Source organism: Hyperolius riggenbachi, chromosome 3 (genome assembly GCF_040937935.1).
Source record: "Hyperolius riggenbachi isolate aHypRig1 chromosome 3, aHypRig1.pri, whole genome shotgun sequence".
Lineage (NCBI taxonomy): Eukaryota > Metazoa > Chordata > Amphibia > Anura > Hyperoliidae > Hyperolius > Hyperolius riggenbachi.
In genome coordinates, this window is record NC_090648.1 from 287,744,913 (window position 1) to 287,768,305 (window position 23,393).

At 40.2% G+C, this 23,393-nt stretch overlaps 1 protein-coding gene across 2 annotated transcripts in view; it reads right to left on the minus strand.

The window, feature by feature from the left end:
- LOC137563690 (hepatocyte growth factor receptor-like) overlaps window positions 1-23,393 on the minus strand; it is a 221,673-nt gene that overhangs the window by 129,257 nt on the left and 69,023 nt on the right. For both annotated transcript variants that reach the window (XM_068276451.1, XM_068276452.1), the window contains exon 2: window positions 13,923-15,128. In XM_068276451.1, the coding sequence (XP_068132552.1) occupies window positions 13,923-15,113 (1,191 nt within the window). In that variant the 5' untranslated portion in view covers window positions 15,114-15,128. The remainder of the gene's footprint in view (window positions 1-13,922; window positions 15,129-23,393) is intronic.

Consider the following 23,393-nt stretch of genomic DNA (forward strand, 5'->3'; position numbering starts at 1 on the left):
GTCTTGCATCATATATCGGTTCATCGCCAATATATATGCATACTAGCGTGTTTGTTATTTTCCTTGTATTCGTGTTACGTTAATACATCAGTGTCGCTGATATATACGTACTCGAACTGTTTATATCCTGTGTTCAGTCAGCCAGTTCCAGCATGTTTTGGTAGGTTGCTTGTATCGTGATCACCCGTGCTTAGCTAGTTCAGTCCTGTTCCTGTTACCTTGCGTGGATTGCGCTCACTTCTGCATAGAAGTAGCGAATCCTTCCTAGTCCTGCTCCAGTTCTTAGTTAGTGTTCCTTGCTTATGTCATATATTTATCGCCGATATATACATATGTCAGTCAGTCGTTTGTAGTTTCATTGATAGCTGTAATCGTAACAGTGTTACTTCCCAGTAAGACAAAGGCTACTGATACTTCCTTAACCTTGCCCTGCACAAATTTCTCATCAGAGAAACCAGAGGTCCTGCTGACTTCTGAGTCCAGTCTAGCCAGTACTCATGAGTCTTTGTTTAGTGAAACAGAAATCAAAGAATTATGGCCTGCCTCAACAAACACTTCTGTAGAATTTACCTGTGTCGATAAAGATCAATTCCTGTCTGATCCAGCAGACACCAATAGATGCACTACATCAGTTCCTGAGTCTCAGCAATCGTGTTTGGTAGCCCTAGAACCCAAGCATCTGAATTTTCCAATCTCACAGTTGAAAAGCTATGGTTCAGATTCACAAGCCCTGTGTCCTGATCCTCTTGTTTCTGTACCTTGCTCTAGTTCCACGAATGGTGCCTTGTTCAGAAAATATTCCTGTGAATCAGCCCTGTACCATGAATTGTTCAATTCTTTCCAATGAAACTCAACTCACAGAATCATTTTGCTGCATTGGCTGCCTCATTCCAGTCTGTCTTGTTATGGACGCTTGCTGTCACTTAAGCAGTGACTAGTTAAGCAAGCGTTCATTCTGTTACCTGTTCTGATCTTCTGAGTTTCTGGTTTATGCGCTCAGCGCTACCTTGCGCTGAGCCACTATAGTGGAAGGATTGTTTGTGGCTGTTCGGATCTACGCCTGCTCTGTGCGCCACATCTCCTGTTGGAGTCAGTCCTCTCCTCCACTAAACTATGGATATCCTGGTTCCTTGTGCTAGCGTGTGTACCTCCTTCACGTCAGGATATACACCACATGCTGACTGTGGAGAATATACGACCAAGCGTAACAGTTCTACAGCATGCAGCTCTCTGCTGTAGCTTGTCCTCAGCAGCATCATGTGACTAGTACCAGTCAATTGTGGAATTGTGGGACAGTAGCCATCAATGCTCCTCACAGTTGGGCTTGACTCCACAAAAAATGTGTGAGGAGCTTCAAAGAGGATGCTTTGCGGGTTGAGGCAGAAAGTTGAGGTAGACCTCTGAACTGAAAAAAAACTATTTGACTGAAGCTTTACTTTACAGTAAGGTAAGGATATTTTTTTAATTATTCATAAATGCCAAGTTTAGAAGTTTTATTTGGTATAAATGGCAGAAAAAAAGCACTGCTTTAACCCTGTCAAATAATTCCCTACAGGTTCCCATTAAAGCATTTTTCATGTAGAGATCTCTAAGGAGTAGTGTTATAAAATGTCTGTTTCAATTCTGTGAGCTCAATTTTTCAAGCTAAAACCATGTTGTAGCGACACGTTCAAATGACAAGGAAATCCTCTCTCTTCACAAAAAAGTGTTGCAACATGCATGGATTTCAGCTTTATTTCAATACACCTCTTCTAGGATACTATGCTTTTTTTTAGTTCAGATAACATGTAAAAGGTATATTGAAGAAGAAACATGTAGTTACAGTATAGAGCAGATAAGGGAAAATGTCAATATTCTTTGTACACAATTATTGCGGAAATAATGTTAAATTTGATTTTCTAGCGAAAATGCCCCCCCAAAAATGTTGAAGTTTTTAGCATTTTTCATAAAATTTTGCAGTAAAAATATTGATTTTATGCCATTTTGCTGTAAAAATGTGTGCAGTAAAAACATTGTTTTCCCGCATTTTTGTGCTTTTTGCACATTTTCTATGGACACCAACCATGTGCTTCTTCAGATACACATATTCAAATTTATTCAGACTAAAGGAATGACTGTATGCACATCTCTGGCACATATAAGGATATTAAAGTGGTCCAAAATAATTCCCTCAGAAAATGAAGTACTAAACTCGAACAAGACATCTCTCTGAAGGACCGATCAAGCTAACTGGTCTGCAGAAATGTAACTAATTTCCTTTGACTGCGTAATTACTGGTTTTGTGATTGAGCTTTTGATTTTCAGTAATCTAGAAAAAATGCATCTCTAATACAGGCAATTTAATGCTAATCAGGATCTATAAGGGCACAAATGCAACACTTTCTGTACTGTAAATAAAAATACAAGGATTAGTAAAGGCTCTGTTGTCTGTGCTGTTTTCCATTATCTTGCACTGATACTATACAACTGGGAAAATGTAGGCACAACATTGTGCATTTACTGGTACTCTACTGCTGGTACTCAGCAGTAACATGTAGCAGAGTGCCAGTAACAGAAGCCTCGTGGGGGGTGGGGTCATACATGCATTAAATGCCAGCAATACATTTATGTAAGACCTTCAAAATGGCAGAAGGCAAAGATAACAAATAGTGATGTACATTTTGTTGTTGTTGTATATGGTGTGCAGAGGAATACGTACCCAAGTTCTCTTGAATAAAGGGTTCACTGAAATGCTCCCTGCTATATTTTAAGATGCTTTTATTTATTTCTATGAGACTTCTTATGAACTCCAAGCCTAATGTCTGTTACTCCTGTGTATGCACTCAGTGACGAAGCTTGTTTTTATCCATAATCCTTGATTAGCTGTCAAATAAATGACTTGGAAAGTACAGTACATGGTCAGGAGAGGCCTATGATCAGCTGTTATATGGAGCTGAAAACTGTATTGATGTAGGCCACAAGCTCCTCAGAGAGTTCAGAGTGAGCCTCACCCCTTGTAGTCTGAATAGCATGATGATGCAGGCCAAGTGACAGATCCCTCAGCCCTTGCAACTCAGCTGCTTGATATTATGACAGCACAGTTTTAAATGAGATTTTAGCAGTGGAAGACTGATTTTACACAAACTGGGTAATACATGAGTATTCTGCACACTGAGCTGTCTAATTGTATATTTAGACTTGTGCCAGGATGTGGGTTGCAAAATGCTTTTAATACTGCAGACTTACTGAGGTGTGCATATCTCGTAAATGGAAAAAAGGCATCTGGTAATTTGGGTTCTGGAGGAAGCTAATGGTACAATATCGGAAATGTTATTGATATTCTCCTATTAACTTCACTAACCTAGCTCTCACATTACTCCAACACTACCTATGCCTTACACTAACTCCCCTACCTACACCTAACACTAACCACAACTGCACTAAAATGATCTCCTGATGGTCAGCTATACTACAGCCGTGTGCCCATTGTCAGTGCCAAACGCTGCCAACTGCAGCCCAAACTATGAAATAGCCAAACTCCAGCTGGACTAACCGCCACAATCACTGCTGTTAGCCAAATTTCGGCTATACAATTGCTGAACTATGGTGCCAAATTACAAATTCGGCACTGTCATAGTTGCAAACTGCATTGCGGCCCATGGCAGTGCCAATACTACCATGTGCAACTCTCAAACATTGTGCGATACTTCACTAGCACAGTCGTTACTACGTTAGTTAACATATTGTAATTATATAGTGATGTAGCGCAACTGCAATACTTCACTAGCGCAGCCGCTACTTTGTTAATTATTGTAGTAGAGGCTGCATTAGTGAAGTATCACGGTCGCACTACATCACTATCGCAAGGCATTTGGAAGGATTAGCCCTTACTAGGGAGTGCACACTATGCTGCCAGTAGTGTGCTTGCAGTAAGTCGCACTAATTTAATTAATGCGAGCAATAAGAATTAACTCGTGCTAAAAAGGTTAATGAATCAAGGCCCTAGTGATAGAGAAAGTTTGAGTAGTATATAAAATGTCACAGCAAGTACGTTTTAAAGGAGAAATTGAGTTTTAAAAGGTACAATAAAGATATAACCTCAGCCAATGACCATGTTATGCTCACTCAAATTGTGGTCTCAGACCACATGTTTTACTCTGTTAATTGGCTGTACACCAAATGTATTGTGATTATCAGCCTCCACTCTGCTGGACTGTCCACAGAAGAAATGTTCTGATACTACATAGAATGAAGATACCGTATTAACTTTCCTTCTGTATACTGTGGAAAATGAGCAAACCACATAATAGTCTCCAAAGTACATGGTAGTCCTTGAGCACACTTGTAACTGATTGAGAGATGACGATTGCTATGAGTGGTGGCTCTTTGTTGGACATGTATATACATGTCCCTGGGTCATTGAAAGGGTCCATCAGGTGAAAGAACCAGAGAGACATCTGCTCAGTGCACAGGTTAATCATTAATATGCCTAAGACAGGCTGGATTTTATACTACTAAAACACTTTTATGTGTCTATAGAAATAGTCACTATGGTTATATATGTGTGTTATGCATTATGAAACTATCAAGTCATGAATAATCAAACTGTACAAAAAAATAAATAAACTCAAGATGTCTAGACTCCAGTAAGAATGTGGAGTTTAAGCGATACCTTTTATTGCCAAACTGAAGAGGTTTAAGTTAGCTAAAGAGATTTAAAATGAAAGCTTTTGAGACCACTTATGTGTATTTGTCAGGCAGGAGTCTAGTGCCTAAGAATTACATTTTAAATTTAAGCGATAAAATATTCTAAAGCATAATACGCTCAAAGCTAGAGAGGCTGACTGTATTCTGATTTACTCATTTTAGTCAGCTTTACAACACATGGAAAGCATTTGCTTCCCTGATGTAATTTCAATACGGCATGTTATGGGACATAACCTCACTCTAACCTTGTTTATCTGTGATCATTTGAACCAGATCTTGGGCTGCATACTTTGTCCAGTAAAGACAAGTTAAAATATTAGCAATGACATTTATGATGTAATGATGGGTCTTAAGGAGATGTTATAGGCATCACATATTCCTAAATCACTATTTCTTACCATAGGATACTAGTGGTCAGATGCACTAAGCTTCTTCTGTCTTTTAGTATTTTGCCAATTTCTCTTTATCTCATGATTCACTAAAAATGAAACCCCCCCCCAAAAAAGTTCTATGTTAATTAAAGGGGCACTACAGCGAAAAACTATAAAATTTAAAATATGTGCAAACATATACAAATAAGAAAATACATTTTTTTTAGAGTAAAATGAGCCATAAATTACTTTCCTCCTATGTTGCTAGCACTTACAGTAGGTAGTAGAAATCTGACAGAAGTGACAGGTTTTGGAGTAGTCCATCTCTTTATAGGGGATTCTCAGGGATATATTTATTTTCAAAAGCACTTGAAGTGAATTGCAGTTGCTCTGTCTAACTGCCAAAAAATTGTGTAGGGAGCAGGGAAGCTGACCAGCATCATCGTTTAAATCCTTTTTCAGGAATATCTTTATAAAGAATAAAAGCCTTGCTGAAAATCCCCTATGAAGAGATGGAGTAGTCCAAAACCTGTCACTTCTGTCAGATTTCTACTGCCTACTGTAAGTGACAGCATTATAGGAGAAAGGTAATTAATGGCTCATTTTACTCTGGAAGAAACGTACTTCTTATTTGTATATGTTTGCACATATTTTAAATTTTACAGTTTTTCGCTGTAGTGCCCCTTTAAGCACTTAACTAGAATCATAAATGCACATACAATACTGTATATGTACCTTTGTGTACAACTGATGTTAAGTTGTCTCCCATGCCTGGCTTAAAGACTACCTTATATAAGGCATTCACTGATAGCAAAGCTGTGCTTATGATATACAAAATACATATATGTTTATCTTGGATTTACTTGTTTTTTTTCTCCTTAGTTTATCCCCAAGCTATAGAAGCTGGTAACATGTAACAGGTATCTCAGAGGAAAACTACAGCCAAGCAACTGGCATTAGTTATAAGGGAACGAAGAAGGCAACCACTGTATTCATTTCACTTTAGGTTCTCTTTAAAAACCCTTGTTTTTATTGACTTTAGTTTTACTACCCTCCCACCTTTTAAATCAACCCACCCTTGCTGCTGACATCTACAGGAGCTGGCAAACAGAGTTAGAGGGGACCACCACGCTTTTCTACCAGCTTTTCTAGTTGGGCATGACATTAGTACAGCTTTAGGGTCAATGCATGCTTTTTTTTTTTTTTTGCTTTCCTCAGAGCTGAACTTGTTCAGCACCCTGGAAAGTTTCTGCCGCTGCAGAAGCTGAGCCAGAAGGCTCAGGCAGATACATCAGATATTGGCTCCTACTACCCTGTCTCACATGTAATTTAAAGCTGATGTAGTATACATGAATCGAGCTTGAATGCAGTGGAGCAGATAAAAATTGTGCAGGATGAGCGCAGTTACAAATGGCACCGCCATAGGAGGCAATAGTAAAAGCCATGATTCGCTATTTATCGGGCACCATAATTTAACTTCATTGCCACTGATCAAAGCTATAGCTTTTGACACCTATGCCGTTAGAGGTTAGTTTAGGGAGCTAATGTTAGGCAGAGGAAGGAGCAGTGGTTTAAGGTTAGGCAACGGGGGGGGGAGTGGTTAAGGTTAGGCAGCAGGGTGGAGTGGTCTAATGCTGGGAATACACCATACAATTTTCTGTTAGATTCTTCTGTTAGCTTTTTCTGTTAGAATGCATAATTAGATTATTTTCTGTAATGGATGGTCATTATCTCTGGTGCATTGTCTTCTGTTTATCTCCTGCTGAGTAGAACAATGCTTAATTACTCAGCAGATAGATGGTAAGATAGATACATTTCCAACATGTTGAACTTAATCTATCTGGCAGGTAAATCTAACATAAAATTGTATGGTGTATTCCCAGCATTAGGGTAAGGCAGTGGGGGTGGAGTAGTTAAGTGTTAGGCACCAGGTGGGGTCTCAGAATTAAGCATAGGTAGAGGGAGGGTTCAGTGTGAGAGTAGGCAGGGGGATAAGTATACATTACCTGCTCCCAGCTTCAGTGCTCACATGGTGACTACTTCCTAAAATTGCATTGGTGTCAATAATTTAAAGTGAGTAGCTTGCTGGCCCTAGTTGTAGCTCGTAATTTCAAGCAATGGGTCACATGCAATTGACTTTTCCTCCTAAGTTTTCTTCAAGGTGATATTTTGTCACCATATCAATAAAATGCCCTCAAAGCCTCAGCAAGCAAAAAAAATACTCAGAATAATTTTTACAGTACTTCTTCACCTTACAGTACTTCTTCACCTTTTGTTGGTTCCTTTTCATTAGCAGAATGCTGAAAAGTTATTTTAAATAAAAGATTAAAATGTATCTCCCAGGAGAAAGCGTAGCAGAAAAAGTGAACTGCATAAGGCCCAATGTGTCTGCTGTTCTCTAAATACCAGTAGGTCATTTTCTGCACATATGTACCTATTTTACATTGCGCAAAGAGGTGTGAAGGCTATTTGTTCATTATAATTGTCTTTTATAATTGTTCACTGATGTCTCACACTGAGCTCCTCTAAAGACTGTAACGTTTTCTCTGTAACATGCGCTCCACTCATCAAATTCACATATTATTTGCATTATCACAGGCATTCAAGTAAAATCGAGGCACCTGTTGTGCAAATGATTGATATAAAATGTACGCACACTTCAGGAGATGACTATTAAATCCCACAGTAAAATATACTGCTATGGAACTATGGAAAAGTATGACAAGAGGAAGAAGTATTACATTCCTGATGTTACATGGATTGTCACTGACTTCATAACCTTTCTTCTAATCCAGACCTGCTGTGCATACTTCAAGCAGACTTACAGTCATAGATGACATGTACATAAATCAATGGCAGTATCACCCAAATGATGCTATTATTTAACATATTTCTCTTTATTGCCACGAATAGACATTGCTCCCCTACTTTACTTTCTGTGTCATTTTTGCAGAAGAGGCTATAGAAGGCAGAGGGGGCATGTGAAGTGGCAGCACGGTGGCACAATGCTTAGTGCAATCTCGCCTTGTAGTGGTGGGTCCCTGGTTCGAAATCTCAGCCAGGACATTATCTGCAAAGGGTTTGTATGCTCACCCCGTTTCTGCTTGGGTTTCCTCTGGGAACTCCACCCACATCCCAAAGACATACAGATAAGTTAATTGGCTTCCGCCTAAATTGGCCCCAGACTACGACACATACATAGACATATGACTTGGTAGGGATTCGATTGTGAGCCCCTCTGAGGGACAGTTATGTGACAAGTCAATATACCCTGTACAGCGCTGCGGAAGATATTGGCACTATATAAATACTAAATAATAATAATACAAGTGAAAAAAGCTTCTGTGTAGTGTAACTATTGGGGAAATAGCCCTTGCAGCCACCAGGGGTGGGGGTGAGTTGGGTTAATGGGACCAGGGTCTTGGGGGACTCTAACATTTTACTCTTCCTCCTGTTGATACAGGGTATAAGATACAGGCATGAAACATCCTCGTCACCTGGAGTCTGTGATATGTGATGTTTTAGCAAACACCAATCTATTTGTCATAAATTAGCTAGCATCCCTCCTGAAGTTGTAATTGAGGCATCTAATAACAATTATTTATGTTTGCAAAAGAATGTTTCTCCTCCAAATCTCCAGTGTATTTGAGCTGTTTTAACACCTTGTCAATATGCAGGAACAAAGTCCGAAGAAGGCATACTTTTTATTTATCTCTATGTTAGCCAATAAATGGTACCATCCTGATTGCTTTTACTGATGGCTAACACAGTACAACACTCTACTACTTTTAGAATAAGTACCAGACAATGTCAAATGTGCCTGGGCCTTGGAAGCCAAACTTACAAATGATTATATTTTACATCAACCGGAGTATGAAAGCACTTGGGAAACTATGTAGCCTCCATTTGAGGAAATGAAGTTATATTGTAGGTGCTACAGCAGAAGATGAGCCTGAAAGCACTAAGAAAATTGTGTAGACGTAACTGCCTATAGAGCATCTACACCCTCTATTTGGAGAAATGAAGGATTATTCTAGGTGCCATAGCAGAAAATGAGCCCATAAAATAAAGCGCTGAGGTTGATTGCAGCATTAGATCAGAAGAATGTTACTGACAGATAAAGCTACATTCAGACAAGAATTGAGAAGAATTGGCAGAGAAAGTATAAGACAATCGTAGGCACTTCTAACGTATGCCATGACATTTCAAAACTATATACGTAAGTGAAGCAAGAACTATGGAAACATCAAAAAAGTAGTACAGGAGCAAGCAATATTGAGCATTATAATAACTAGATAATATGCACTGGACTAGATCTCTGTGGTGAACTGAAATACAGTATAGTTATTAATAACATGCTACCAAGCAGTTGTAGTTGACTCACTATCCATATCATCTATCATTAATGAAATGCCCCGTCAGTTGCTGAAATGCCACATATAATTTTTAGACTACAAAGAGGCAGGATTTATGTGACAGCTGCCATGCTTTGAAAGAAAGAAAACAAATGGAAAGGGTTAATCCGCGCTGTGGACGTTGTGCCTTCGGGTTCCCCTGAGACATCTTCTGTCAGCGAGTAAATGATTCTCCTTGAGGCGAGCAGCTGCTGACCAGGAACGCTGCTCTATGTGGGCTACTATTTGGCTCCCTCAAATTGAATTTGACTCCGCAAATGTCCTCTATCATATAGCTTTAAACGAATGCTTCCAAGGAGAGTGGATTCATCTGTGTAAATTACAGTGACACTACTGGCGTGGCTGCTGACCTCAGGGCCAGGGTTACATCACAGGCACTCCTACTCAGTTCCCAGTCCTGATCACTGTGTGTGCAATGTACACTGTAAACACGCACTGGCCCAATCCACAGAACACACAGCTCTTTAACACTGAAGCTTTGCTAGACATGCTGATAAAGTATACTTGCACACAACACACTGTAATTCTTATAATGTTTTCCTCTGAATAGCCTTCTATAAAGAAGATTTTTCACTTCTACACTGTATAGACTAAAGCATTGTGTTGAATGAACCTGTTTGCACCATTGCATAGTAAATGCAACTTACCTATACTGGAAGAAACACTGTGGGAGGCGCCCTTGTATCTAATTATATCCAATATCTATTAAAAAATAGGCAAAGTGTGCCTTACCTGTTATGAAGGCTCGTACACACAGATCAGGTAAAAATGAATTTATTTCAAGCATACATGGACTGGACAACGCGTTTCGCGACCGCAAGTCGCTTCTTCAGGTCAAATAAAATGCTGTTAGCCAGAGATATGTAGCGTGGGCGCCCACGCTACATATCTCTGGCTAACAGCATTTTATTTGACCTGAAGAAGCGACTTGCGGTCGCGAAACGCGTTGTCCAGTCCATGTATGCTTGAAATAAATTCATTTTTACCTGATCTGTGTGTACGAGCCTTCATAACAGGTAAGGCACACTTTGCCTATTTTTTAATAGATATTGGATATAATTAGATACAAGGGCGCCTCCCACAGTGTTTGTTACCAATTAGTACCCCACGAAGTGGGGTTATACTTACTGTAAGGTTATTATAGTAGTATCGTTTTTCGGGAGCGACGACCGACAAGGCCGAGTGGAGACGGTACTTCTCCACATGTTCTGATGGTGGTTGCAGAAATAGCAACCCAGAATTGTGAGTATATTTTTTACTGCGATAGACCGGTTATACAACGATAATACACGATATTGGGCTCCCGGTGTCCCTGTGTGTTTTTTATCTTTACCAGCCCTATACTGGAAGAAAGTTAATTAACTGATACCATTCAGTGTGCCTACATGCTCTTGTGGACAAGGCGATCTCCAGGTCCACATCTCAGGTCACAAGCAACTAACCATGTGGGTGACATGATGACATAGTGGCTAGCACAATGGGATTTGAAGTGCTAGAGTCCCATGTGCAGAAGACTCCAACTGATGCGACTGAGCCAGTAACCGGAGCTAATTGCAGCTGAACGGCAGACCGCGGGAGGATGGCGAGGGACTCACACATGCTTATGAGGCTGGAGGAAGCCCCTGGTAAGTATTGAATCTTTGTATTTGTAACGTCTCTGGTTTCCTTTAAGCATAAGTACATTAAGTCTAGCAAGTAAATTATATAACCACAATGCTGTTCTACATTGGTTAACACCAACACAGGACACTAGTCTACTGCTGCAAAGTATGAATGTAAAAGAGATCCGACTGCAAGCTGTCATGAGTATGTCTAAGATGTAGCCCTAAATATACTCTAGTATGGTCAGCTCTTGCAGCTACAGCTTGTCATCGCAGTTTGTCTGAATTGCTTAGACAACCCTGTTCTGTGATGATTCATTTTCATCCTCCATTTAATCAGACATAGAGTGCTTCTGTATGGTAGACAACAAGAACACACTTCAAACGACTACATCATCTATGAACCGAGGATGAAAATAAGGACACAATATTAAAACATGTGTAATTATGTCTATTCTTCTAATTAAATATTTGTAATTTAGTTGGCTTGACAATTAAAATTCCAAAATTTTAAAAAATTAGGGGATTATATTGTAAAATGTCACCAAGTATTATATATGATGTTAGCAAGTATAAAACAGGTCTTGGGATATTCTGACATCTGGTGCGTACTTATTCCACAAACCCGTATTAGCATTGTGCATGATAATAAAACTATGTAGCAGCCAGTGATCAAAAGGCTATTGTTTATGTACTTGTATATAAACTCAAGAGAGAAATATAATTTTAATCCTTCACAAATTATTAATGCAGCCTCATATTCAACATGCAGTGTGGTTCTGAGCACAATTTGGATGTCCAGATAATTAAAGAGTATGGGGAACAAAGCCTAACTCATTTTAGCATATGTGGTTATCACACCTGACTTTTAGCATTAGAGTGTGTAGTGTTCGAATACTTCTGGGAGCATTCTATGGTTTCCTCACACATCCCAAAAACATACTTGCAATGTAGAAGAAAACTCTGAGAAGTTGATAAAGGTGTTGGTGGAGAGGAGTGTGGGTATGTAATTCGTATTCACAAGAGAGAGGTATCCACCAAAGTACTTTTGCACTTCATTATGCAATGCCTGCTGGTAGGGGTGTAGCTACAGACCCCACCCCTGAAAATCAAACCAAACTCCGGCCTCCTTTAATCGTGTGACTAGCGATATCCTGAGTTCAGCTTTTGCGTGCCCCAGTACAGCTACTTTCTCTCTTCTCTCTCAAAGCTACTCAGGAGACTTGGCTATGTACTTTGCTGCAATATCTTCTCCTATCCTTCCTTAATCTGGTAGTGCTACTAACAGCACACAGCTGGCAGCCACCGCTTGGTTCGTACCCTCAACTCACCTTGAGTATCCCCCATGAGGAGATGTACTAGTCTAAAAAATTGTTGGTCATGTTAAAAATACCTAATGTAAGTGATGGATACATTGGAAAAAATAATTTACAGTGCAGTTACTCTCAGGCCTGACCCTAGACTTTTTGCCGCCTGAGGCAAGCTTTCAAGAAATTGCCGCCCCTCCCCCCCAAGCCGTGGGTGTGAGGGGCGGCCCGAGCTGGAGGGGATAGCGGGCAGGAAGGGGGTATTGGGCCTAGCGGCGGGGAGGGGGGTCGGCCCCCCTCCCTCGCCTGGGTCCCCCGCCCTCCGCTCCCCTCCAGCTTTAAACAGTTACGTCGCTGGCTGCAGCTGTAAGAGGCAACTGGCGGGGATCACTCACCTCTTCCTCATTCCAGCCTGCGCTCCACAGACGTCACTTCCTGCTACGCCGCAGGAAGTGACGGCAGTGGAGCGCAGGCTGGAACGAGGAAGAGGTGAGTGATCCCCGCCCGCCCGTTGCCTCTTATAGCTGCAGCCAGCGACGTAACTGTTTAAAGCTGGAGGGGAGCGGAGGACGGGGGACCCAGGCGAGGGAGGGGGCGTCCGACCCCCCTCCCCGCCGCTAGGCCCAATACCCCCTTCCTGCCCGATATCCCCTCCAGCTCGGGCGGCCCCCCACACCCACGGGCAGGTGCAGCCCCCCGGAAGTGCCACCTGAGGCAAAAGTTTCACTCCGCCTCATGGGCGGGCCGGCCGTGGTTACTCTGGGTCAAATGTATATCGCATATGTATAGTGGTCCTTTAAAGAGACACTAAAGTGAAAAAAAGTATGATATAATAAATTGGTTGTATAGCATGGATAATTACTAGAACATTAGTAGCAAAGAAAATATTCTCATATTTTTATTTTCAGTTATATAGTGTTTTTTATAACTCTGCATCATTCTCTAATATTTGCAGTTTACACAATACTCAGCATTCTAAATGATTTTACAGAGCAGACCAGTGAACTATTGAACTGTCCTCTGGAGATAAAAATAAATTACAATGACTGACAGTTGAGATAACAAGCTTCAGAAGACAGAACTCTCTGCGACTTTGAAAGTCGTGGAGCTCAATGGCTCTTTTGCATAGATAACAACTGAAGTTTCTTAACTCTTCCTGTACTGGAAACAATATTAGACTTATGTCACTGCTCCTAATGTTTTATTTCTTAGCTGTACAACACATATTAATCATTATATCATCATTTTTGTTCGCTTCAGTGTCTCTTTAAAGCTCAACACACACCATACAATCTTGGTTGTACAGATTTACCAAATCTATGTAGTATAAGGGCCAACAGATTGAAAATACCTAGTATGATTGATTAGATAAGCTCTTATACTACATGAAAGTGGTAAGATTGAACAACCAAGATTGAATGGTGTGTGTTGAGCCTAACAAAGATCCTGTTCCATGTCATGTTTTTTATTGTAAAAACAGATGCACTGTTATGATTGTGTACAATTCCATTGTTCACCATAGACTGAACATGAAGAACTTACCTTGTGATTGCAAGTTTGGTGGCTTTCTCTTCCAACAAAATGTTCCAGGCAATTTGTGTGCTTATCTACAACAGAGCTGAAGTAGTCGTTGATAATTTTCACAGACACAGCACACACGGCAGATCTGTTTGTCACTTCAGCAGAGTCTGGCTTACTCTGAGCAAAGACAGCATACAGGATGTCATCATCTTGACTAAAGCTCATCTCATCTGCCAAGGTTTTACCTGCCTTACCGACAGTGGCGGCCTGTAAAATATTGAAATTCTCTCCCATAGCTTGCCTCTTCCTGCGCCTCTCTGTATAAATACACTCCAGGGGCATCTCAATATAGGAACGCAGTTCAGAATCTGAAGCACAGAACCTTATAATTCTAGTGTGATAAGCCTGGGAGTCTAGCGACTCTCTCTGCATTGTTAAAAAGTAAATAAAGTTGCCACTTTGAAAGGTATGAACATATTGGATGGGATATAAATCTCTGTATTGGGGAAGTACATCCATGAAGGAATTATCTGTGAGAAATTCAAATCCGTCTTGTGTCTCTTTCAGTCTCCGAATTGATAGTGAATGAAAAGTGGATGATGACTTGCCAAGAGTGTTGCCCACAAACAAGGTGACAAACCTGTCCTTTTCTGTTAACAGGATCTTGCTGCCTAAGTCACTCACAACACAGTCAGGACAATGATCTGTGCCATTTGTAAGAAGGGGTGAGTACAAGCAATGAACCTCACTTTCTATGTCCCAGGGTTTATCAGGGTTGAGCACATGTCGCTGACAGGTTCCTTGATGGACACTTCCACAGCTTATAAGTTGCTCTTCATAGAAGTCTTCAAAAAGTAGTGCCATATTGACATTATCTTTCCAAGTACCATTTGATTGATGTTCCTCATCCAGACAACCCTCGCATGCTCCTCCACAACTAGATTGTTCTAGGACAGGTCCTGTTTTATACTCAAAAACTTTAGTAAGGTTTTCATTCAGTACATAGAGCTTGTTAACTGCTCCTACGTAAACATAGCCATTGCGTTGTAGGAAATTTTGTATTTGTGATTCGGCACTGAAAGACTGCAAGTTATACTTGATATCGAGGTTCATCTTTGATATCTTAGCTGCTTCCTCACACTGTTCCATGGTACTCCAGGCAAATCCAAGGAAAACTAAGAGGACCAATGAAACTTGCGCATCTCCTGGCATCTTGGCCTGAAGTAGCTGTGGAAGAGAAAAATAACATTGAAATATAAATAACGATAGTTTAGAAACAATATATTGCACATGTCTAGACTGCAATAATACATTCTTTGAGGAGGTATAATAATATTACAAAAATAGATGTAGTGAGCAGATTTCATATACGGTAATAGTCGTGAGCTAATTTTTATACAATGCTGGTCTGTGTCTTTTGTGGTGACAAGTCCATTTTTGTCTCAAGCAGTGATTGGGTTTACAAAGCTCACACTTTTCTTTTATCCTGAATTACACTGGTGTGGTTTGATGTGGTAAAGACTGATGACCAGCATGACATTTCGTGCTCTATGAACAGCTAAACCAATCACTGTGGCTTCACATAAGCGTGAGCGCCACAAACACACTGAGTCACACATCTTGTTGTTCCAGTGGTACAGAATTACAGTCACCGAGTTAAAATAAATCACAAAATTCAAGAGGAAAAGTCAGATGTTGTTAGAAGAGGTCAGGCAAATAGATGACTTCTCCTGCAAAATACTAACCTCCTGCACATCAGCTGGAAGAATTGGCTAAGCAGCAAACAATGAGCAAGGTTGGTCACCCGGTCCCATGACCACATAAAGCAACATGCCAACTTTTACAAGGAAACCTTTATGAATTATAAAAAAGACAAGCATGTCTTTATTTTCCTTCTGGTTGTAGATGCTTAAAGGGAAGGTCCAAGCAAAAAAAAAAAAATGAGATTCACTTACCTGGGGCTTCTACCAGCCCCATGCAGCCATCCTGTGCCCTCGTAGTCACTCACTGCTGCTCCAGTCCCCCGCTGGCAGCTTTCTGACCTCGGAGGTCAGGGCCAAATTGCGTACATTTTTACACATTCCCGCTAGTGCAGGAACATTAACACATACATTTTTACGCGTTAGTGGTGAAACGCGTACATTTTTGTTCCTGCACTAGCTGGAATGCGTAAAAATGTATGCAATGTGGCCCTGACCTCCGAGGTCAGAAAGCTGCCAGCGGGGAACTGGAGCAGCAGTGAGTGACTACGAGGGCACAGGATGGCTACATGGGGCTGGTAGAAGCCCCAGGTAAGTGAATCTCATTTTTTTTTTTTTGCTTGAACCTTCCCTTTAAAGCAAACCTGAGCTGAAAATAAAATCCAGAGATAAGTAACTGTATGTGTAGCAGCAATGCTATGTAGAACTTTCATTTTCTTATTTTCATTGTAAGGTGTTAAATCTCATCTCTGTGCGCAACAGCCATATCTGTGTGATATAATATCTAGTTCATTCAGCTCCACAAAAAAATAAATAGTTTTATTCTTTCAGTATCTTGTTATTAATTGTTTTCTCACCCCGATTAAAGTTTTTGCTTCTGTTTACTTTTCAAGAGAACTGCATTTTCATACTTGAAGCACTTTTTAACACTTGCAGTGGTAAACCTTAGAAGTGAATATAGACATGTTATAAGTACGCTTGGTACTATACCATAACTGTTTATTTCATCATGTCATATGTCAGTTCAGGTACGCTTTGACTGGCACCCCTGCTGCAATAAAATCTACTGAACATCTGTTTCATGCTGTGTGTTTGTCATGTTTGCATCAAGATCCCTAAAGAAAACTTGACTTTTAAAGACACTGATGTATTATCCTTGTCTGTGCTTCACTACTTACTTTTGTACAATGAGACAGCTGGGATGTTCAGAATATTTAAACAATCAGAGTAAGGGCTCAAACCCACTAGCAGCCTTTTCTAAGCACCAGTGATTTGAAAAGCACTTGCTAATGCAATGCTACGGGGGATTTTTACAAAATCACATCACTCAAGTGGGAGCACATCCATAGCATTACATTAGCAAGAGCTTTGCAAATCACAAAGCGCTCAGAAAAGCGCTCCTAGTGGGTTTCGGGCCTAAAACAACATTGCATTAATTGGATGATTTAGTGAATGGCATAGCTGACTACTTTGGTGACTTACTTAAAGCAGTAGGATTAGCCATACTACGCCAGGAAAAAAAAACCACATATCTAAGTAGATAAATACTTGATCTACTGTCTTACATAACACATGTATTGTGCTGTCCACGTTTTGATTTCAGTGAATGTTATATAGTAAATGAAGAGAATTCTGTTCCTGGTGGGCACCATGTATTTTGCCCACAGTTTAGGCTAAATCCTGATGTCATTTATGCCCTTTACTTTTTTTTTCTTTTCTCCTCCAATCGCTGAGTCACCTCAGCCTTGTAAGTGAGCAGGGGATCGTGTTTCAGATAGGCAGCTAGGCAGGGAAATAAATGGAAGAGGAGAAATATATTATACATAAAAAGAACCCCCAGCATGCAAATGTTTGGCACTGACTACTAAAGGGCCAGTGCTCCTTAAGTATGTGATAACTCAAAATCATAACAGCAGAAAAAGTTTTGAAAGTTTTGAATGCAGGATTAGCATCTTTATCACTTAATACAGAGGTTCTCAACGTGTGGTACACGTACCCCAGGGGGTACTTCTGATGGTTCCAGGGGGTACTCGGGCTTGAAATACTTAGCCAAGAATAACAAATTTAGAGTTTTAGAAAATAATTAATCTTATTTAAACAACACTAAATTAGCATTTTAGTTAATTAAAAGCAGTAGTAAATGCTTGGAAATAGTTTCAAACCAATTATCATGTATTATGATTAAATATATATTTGTCAAGGGGTACTTGTGATAATGTTTATTATGCTAGGGGGTACTTGGTGAGTTCAGGGTTTTAAAAGGGGTACATACCAATAAGATGTTGAGAAACACTGACTTAATACACTCAGACCAGTTGCTGTTGAAATTTGATTTTTATGGTGACAATCCCGCTTTGAGAGTTATTTAAACTACTTACTAGCCCGGAAATTCTGCCTAGCTGATTAAAATAGGGTAATCTACAATCTCTGAAAGTGAGGCTTTCACCCCCATTTTTAAAAGACCCAAAGTTGCTTATTACCATCCAACTGCTGCTATCCTTTTAAACAAACATGAGGGGTGGTGAGGGGTAGGTTCTGTAAAAAAGATAACAGTACTACAGCACACAATCACCTTGTTTATTCACCACTTATTACAACACTGTTTAAGATAGAAATTTACCAAGGCTTCGGTTTGTCTGGTGCAGCAGGGGATTTCTTTCTCCTGGTTTGTAACTATATCTTAAAAACATACAATAATGGATTAATCACACACATCACTCACTTGAGAGATACCCATGATAGTAATGTGTTGTATACTACTTACTAGCAGTCCAGGTGAGAGATACCCATATTAGTATTTTATTAGTATTTTATTGTTTTGCTTCTATATACTCTGGTAGTGGTGGTGAAATCTTTTGCACAGAACCTACTGTTCTTTTTGATTGCTACTACACTCATATGACATTCATATGACTCTGAGTCAGCACAGCAGAGGTTGGTGTTTTTGGTAATTTTTGTTTTGTACATTTCTTTAATAATAAAAGTATGGATCAATTCCTATTTCATCATTTCGTCTGACATCTTTGTATATCAAGTGATATTAGACAATATTTTTGCTGAAATTTGATCTAATACCTAGTAGTGCAAGGTGGAAGGCCCGTTAACGTATCAATATCTAGAATTGATTAATCAATTGCTTGATTTACCACAAACTGTATAGCGTAAGACTAGTAGTAGTCACCAGGAGCAGGTGGTGTCCCAGTATGTCCCTAACTTGCAATTTCTATTTGTGTCCCATGGTGTGTCTCTACATGCACTGACATTAAATTATGTTATAGTTGTAGGGAAATTCGTGTTTCTTCACTGAGCATACCTCTCTCTACATATTTATAGCAAAACTGCTATGCACTTTATCTCTAACTGATAAATAAATGGTCAAGCCTTGGCTAGAAATGCAGATTAAATTCCAAATATGCACCGGAGCATAGTAGCTGATCTAATTAGTACTTGTGTGGCCTGACATGTACTAGACTGAGACTATTATAACATAGGTTATTACACTCATGGAATTTGGTGATATGGCTCCAGCGTGCTGAGCTATATAGTAAACATTTTCCATGTGAAATGCTCAAACTTCTTTTACAGCCTTTCCCTACACAGTAGCACTCAGTGGTCCTTGTTTTACTCTGTGAATACATGCATTAGGAGTGACTGCATTTTCTCCCTGCAAATGATTAATCAAGGGACGCCTTATCAGAAGTTAGGGATTGTAAACAGAAGGCAAGTGTTAATATTTGGAGGTGCACACACAGTTCAGGCTCAGGTGGTTATCAAATAAAAGCTCTCACCACCACAACCTTATCTTCTGATTAACAGCATTACAGCACATCCTCACAGCTAAAATGTCATGATTGTCTCTGCATTTTCTAATTCACAATGCATTTTAAAGAGGACCTCCAGTCAAAACATTTAGAACGAATGCCAAGTAAAAGAACATTTTTGAGTTTCTTAACTCTGTCCAAGCTACAATAAAGTTTTGAAATTAGTTCGATTTTAATGTTGTTCACCCATTTTGTTTATTTAAAAACTCTCTTGATCAGCCATTCTACACAGACCCGGATTTACATCACAAGAGCCTATAGGCACAGACGTCCTAGCACCCTAAACTTTGCCCTCCATGAGCCTACAAACACCCACCAAACCGCACCCCAAGTGTGCTGGCTGACCCAGCTGTCACTTCTCCAATCTCCATTACTTCCCTTGCCCATCACAGGTAGCTTACAGGTGCCGCTTAATACTGAAGATAGTACTGGCTACATAATACTAAGTAACTAGAGGTGCCCCCAACTGAAGGGAGACCTGGTCAGTGGAATGCTAAGACCTAGGTGAGTAACCTCTCATTTACACTTCACTTGGGACTCTGCATAGTTAAGGCAGGAGGGAGGAGCTTGGGGAGGGGAGTAAGCCACCTTTCCATCATCAGGCGCCTGTAGGCACGTGCCTACAGTGCCTTATGGTAAATCCGGCCCTGATTCTACAGCAGGGAATGGGGAAGAGGGACTATGTTTGTTGCCATGCAAGTGTAAGTGTGCATTCACACTATGCACATTACATTGTACTGCATTGCTGCATGTGAACATACTGCCTATACAATTATATGGGTACATTCACATCTCTGCATTGTAACAGATTATATTATCCAAACACACTTCATATGTGAATTTCTAGAGAGAGCATTTGCAGTAATGAGCATGTTACATAACAATTGTATATCCTATGAAAATAATGTGCATGTTAAAATGTGCAGAAGGTGCAGCCATTGGGGTTTGTAGTGTAGCTTTGGAGTTACACATAGGCCTTTATTCAATTCACTTTTTCTCCTACATTTTCTCCTAGGAAATAATTTTTAATTTTCTATTGAAAATAACCTTTCAGCACTCTGCAACTGAAAAATAATCAAAAAGCATTTTCTTGCTTACTAGTGGCTTTACTTTGATATTCTATGAAAATATTCCCCTAGAGAAGATGTAGGCGAAAAAGTTAATGTTTCTCCTGTTTTCTCCCAGGGCCAGTTCTAGACTTTTTGCTGCCTGAGCCAAACTTGTGAGGATGCGCACCCTCCCGACAATGAGAGTCAATGATCGCACAGCACCCGACAATTTACTCTGCTTCATTAATGTTCTTACAAAACATGCTGCAGCTCAACACAAAAACACAATGGCTGGCTGCGTGTCTGTGGCAAACACACTGCTCACCCTCAGCCACTCTTTTCCTCCTCAGGAAGGTACACATAGTACAAAAATGCAGCCCCTGAAATCTCTGCGCCTGATGCAAATGTTTCACCTTGACTCATGAGAGAACCAGCCCTGTTTTGTCCTAAGTGATATGTTCACACCTTATCAACTGTCTTATAAGCCACTAGCAAGCACAGAAGAAGGATTAAACATAGTAGGAAAAGTGAATTGAATAAGGAACATTTTTTTTTTCCTAAAAGATCATTTTTCAGGGCTGGCCTGGTGCACACCGAGCGGCTTTTTAGCGTTTCTTCAGCCGTTTGCGGCTGCGGATCCGCTTGGTAAATGTATCTCAATAGGGTGGTGCACATCAGAGCGGGAGGCGTTTTGCAGAAACGAAAAATGCCGGGGTGAGGCATGTTTTGGATTTCGGATGCGTTTCTGCCTCAATGTTAAGTATAGGAAAAACGCAAACCGCTCTGAAAAACGCCTGTTCAGAGTGGTTTTGCCTTGCGTTTTTGTTACAGAAGCTGTTCAGTAACAGCTTTACTGTAACAATATATGAAATGTACTATACTGAAATCCGCTGCAGCAATCCGCAAAACGCTAGCAAAACGCCATAGAAAAATAAGAAAAAGCGTTTCATAATCTGCTAGCATTTTGCGGATCTGCTAGCGGTTTTTGGTGTGCACCAGGCCTCAATTCTGTTTAGAATAATTTTTCAGCACTCTACAACAAAAAAAGTGCCAAAAAGTAAGTGAAAAAGTACTGTCAGTATTATCATGAGTATTTTTGTATGTGATGGTGGCTTAAAAGACATTTTATTAATGAGATGTGAAAATATCACCTAGGAGAAAACAGAGGAGAAAAAAAGTGAATTGCATATAAAGCGATCCTAGTTGTAGGTTTCCCAGTTTTGTACTGCATGGGCAGCATATTAGCATAAATGTAGCAACTGCAGCAGCCAAGGGATATTAGATCAGATCTCTCCTGAGATTTGCATTAAGGTTGAGTGAGGCGCTGTAGGGACAGTATTTGTTTGGAAAAAATTACAGTAAAAGGACATTTATAAAAACAAATAAATAGGCAGATCTTTAGTATAGTTGTAGAATATAAACTGCATTGTGAAAAACAGTATGTGATTTAATGCAAAATACACGTTACCATTTCCTGTATTTAATGACACATCTGCAGAGACCATTATTAGAAATAATAAGTACATAACTGCATGTGTTGGTATACCTACAAACAACAACACAAGTGAGATCGACAAGAAACGGAGCTTCAGCGAGGGGCACACAAGCTGCCAGGGGTAGATCTGCTTATTTTAAAAAACCCTTTAAAGAGACACTGAAGCGGAAAAAAAATCATGATATAATGATTTGTATGTGTAGTACAGCTAAGAAAAAACCATTAGCAGCAGAGACACTTTTTTTCCAGTAAAGGAAGAGCTAAGAAACTTCAGTTGTTATCTATGCAAATTAGCCTTTGAGCTCCTTGACTTTAAGGGCCCGTTTCCACTATTGCGTTGCGGAATCGCCGGCGAATCAACGCAGGCGAATCCCATACGGGTGCGATTCCGCATGCGTTTTTTGCCGCGATTTTGCATGCGATTTTGCATAGGTTAGGGTAATGCGATTTTAACCATGTTGCTGCCTGTGTGAATTAACATGGGTACCTATGCGAAATCGCATGCGAATTCGCGGCAAAAAACGCATGGGGAAAACGCATGCGATTTCCCTATTAAATACATTGCGTGCGATTCGCCTGCATTCCACACGCAGGCGAATTCTGAGGGCTCTGCCATGCAGAAAAATCCTGCACAGAAAAACGCACAGCAAAACTGACAAGTGGAAACAGTCCCATTCACTTGTATTGGCTGTGCGAATCTGCATGCGGGCAACGCATGCGGATTCGCGATAGTGGAAACGGGCCCTAAAAGTTGCAGAAAACTCTGCCAGACACTTAAGATAATAAGCTTTAAAAGACACTATCTTTTATTCCCTCTGCAGGGAAGATTGTACAGAGCAGGCTAGTGAACTTTTGAACCCATTTAGAAAGCTGAGTAGTGTCTAAACTGTAAATATTAGAGAATGATACAATGTTATAAAAAATCACTATATAACTGAAAATAAAAATATTAGAATATTTTCTTTGCTACTAAAACTCTAGTAATTATCCATACTACACAACCAATTCATTATATCATATTTTTTTTACGCTTCAGTGTCTCTTTAAGAAGTAGCACTCTTCAATTCATGGGGCCCCGCAGGGAAACATTGATGGGGCCCCCCAATGGTCAAACCCCTTCAGTTGCCTCCCCTTTATGCCCTTCAGGGCTTTGGAGCCCATCTAAAGTATCATAAAACAAGTGTGGCCATCATCATCTTCATACCCGTAACAAGTGTAGCCACAAAAACACCTGATCTGAAGTGCAGTCCCCTGTATCAGAGGAAGAGAAGGTTAGTAGTTGGGGGCCCCCCACAGCTCTGAGCGATCACAGAGGCTGCTCCCCTCTAGTTATGCCCCTGATCACTGCATTCTGCATTCTTATACCAGTCAGAATGTTTGCTATTGGTATTCAGGAGCAATGTTTTATTAAGCCTATCCATTGCACA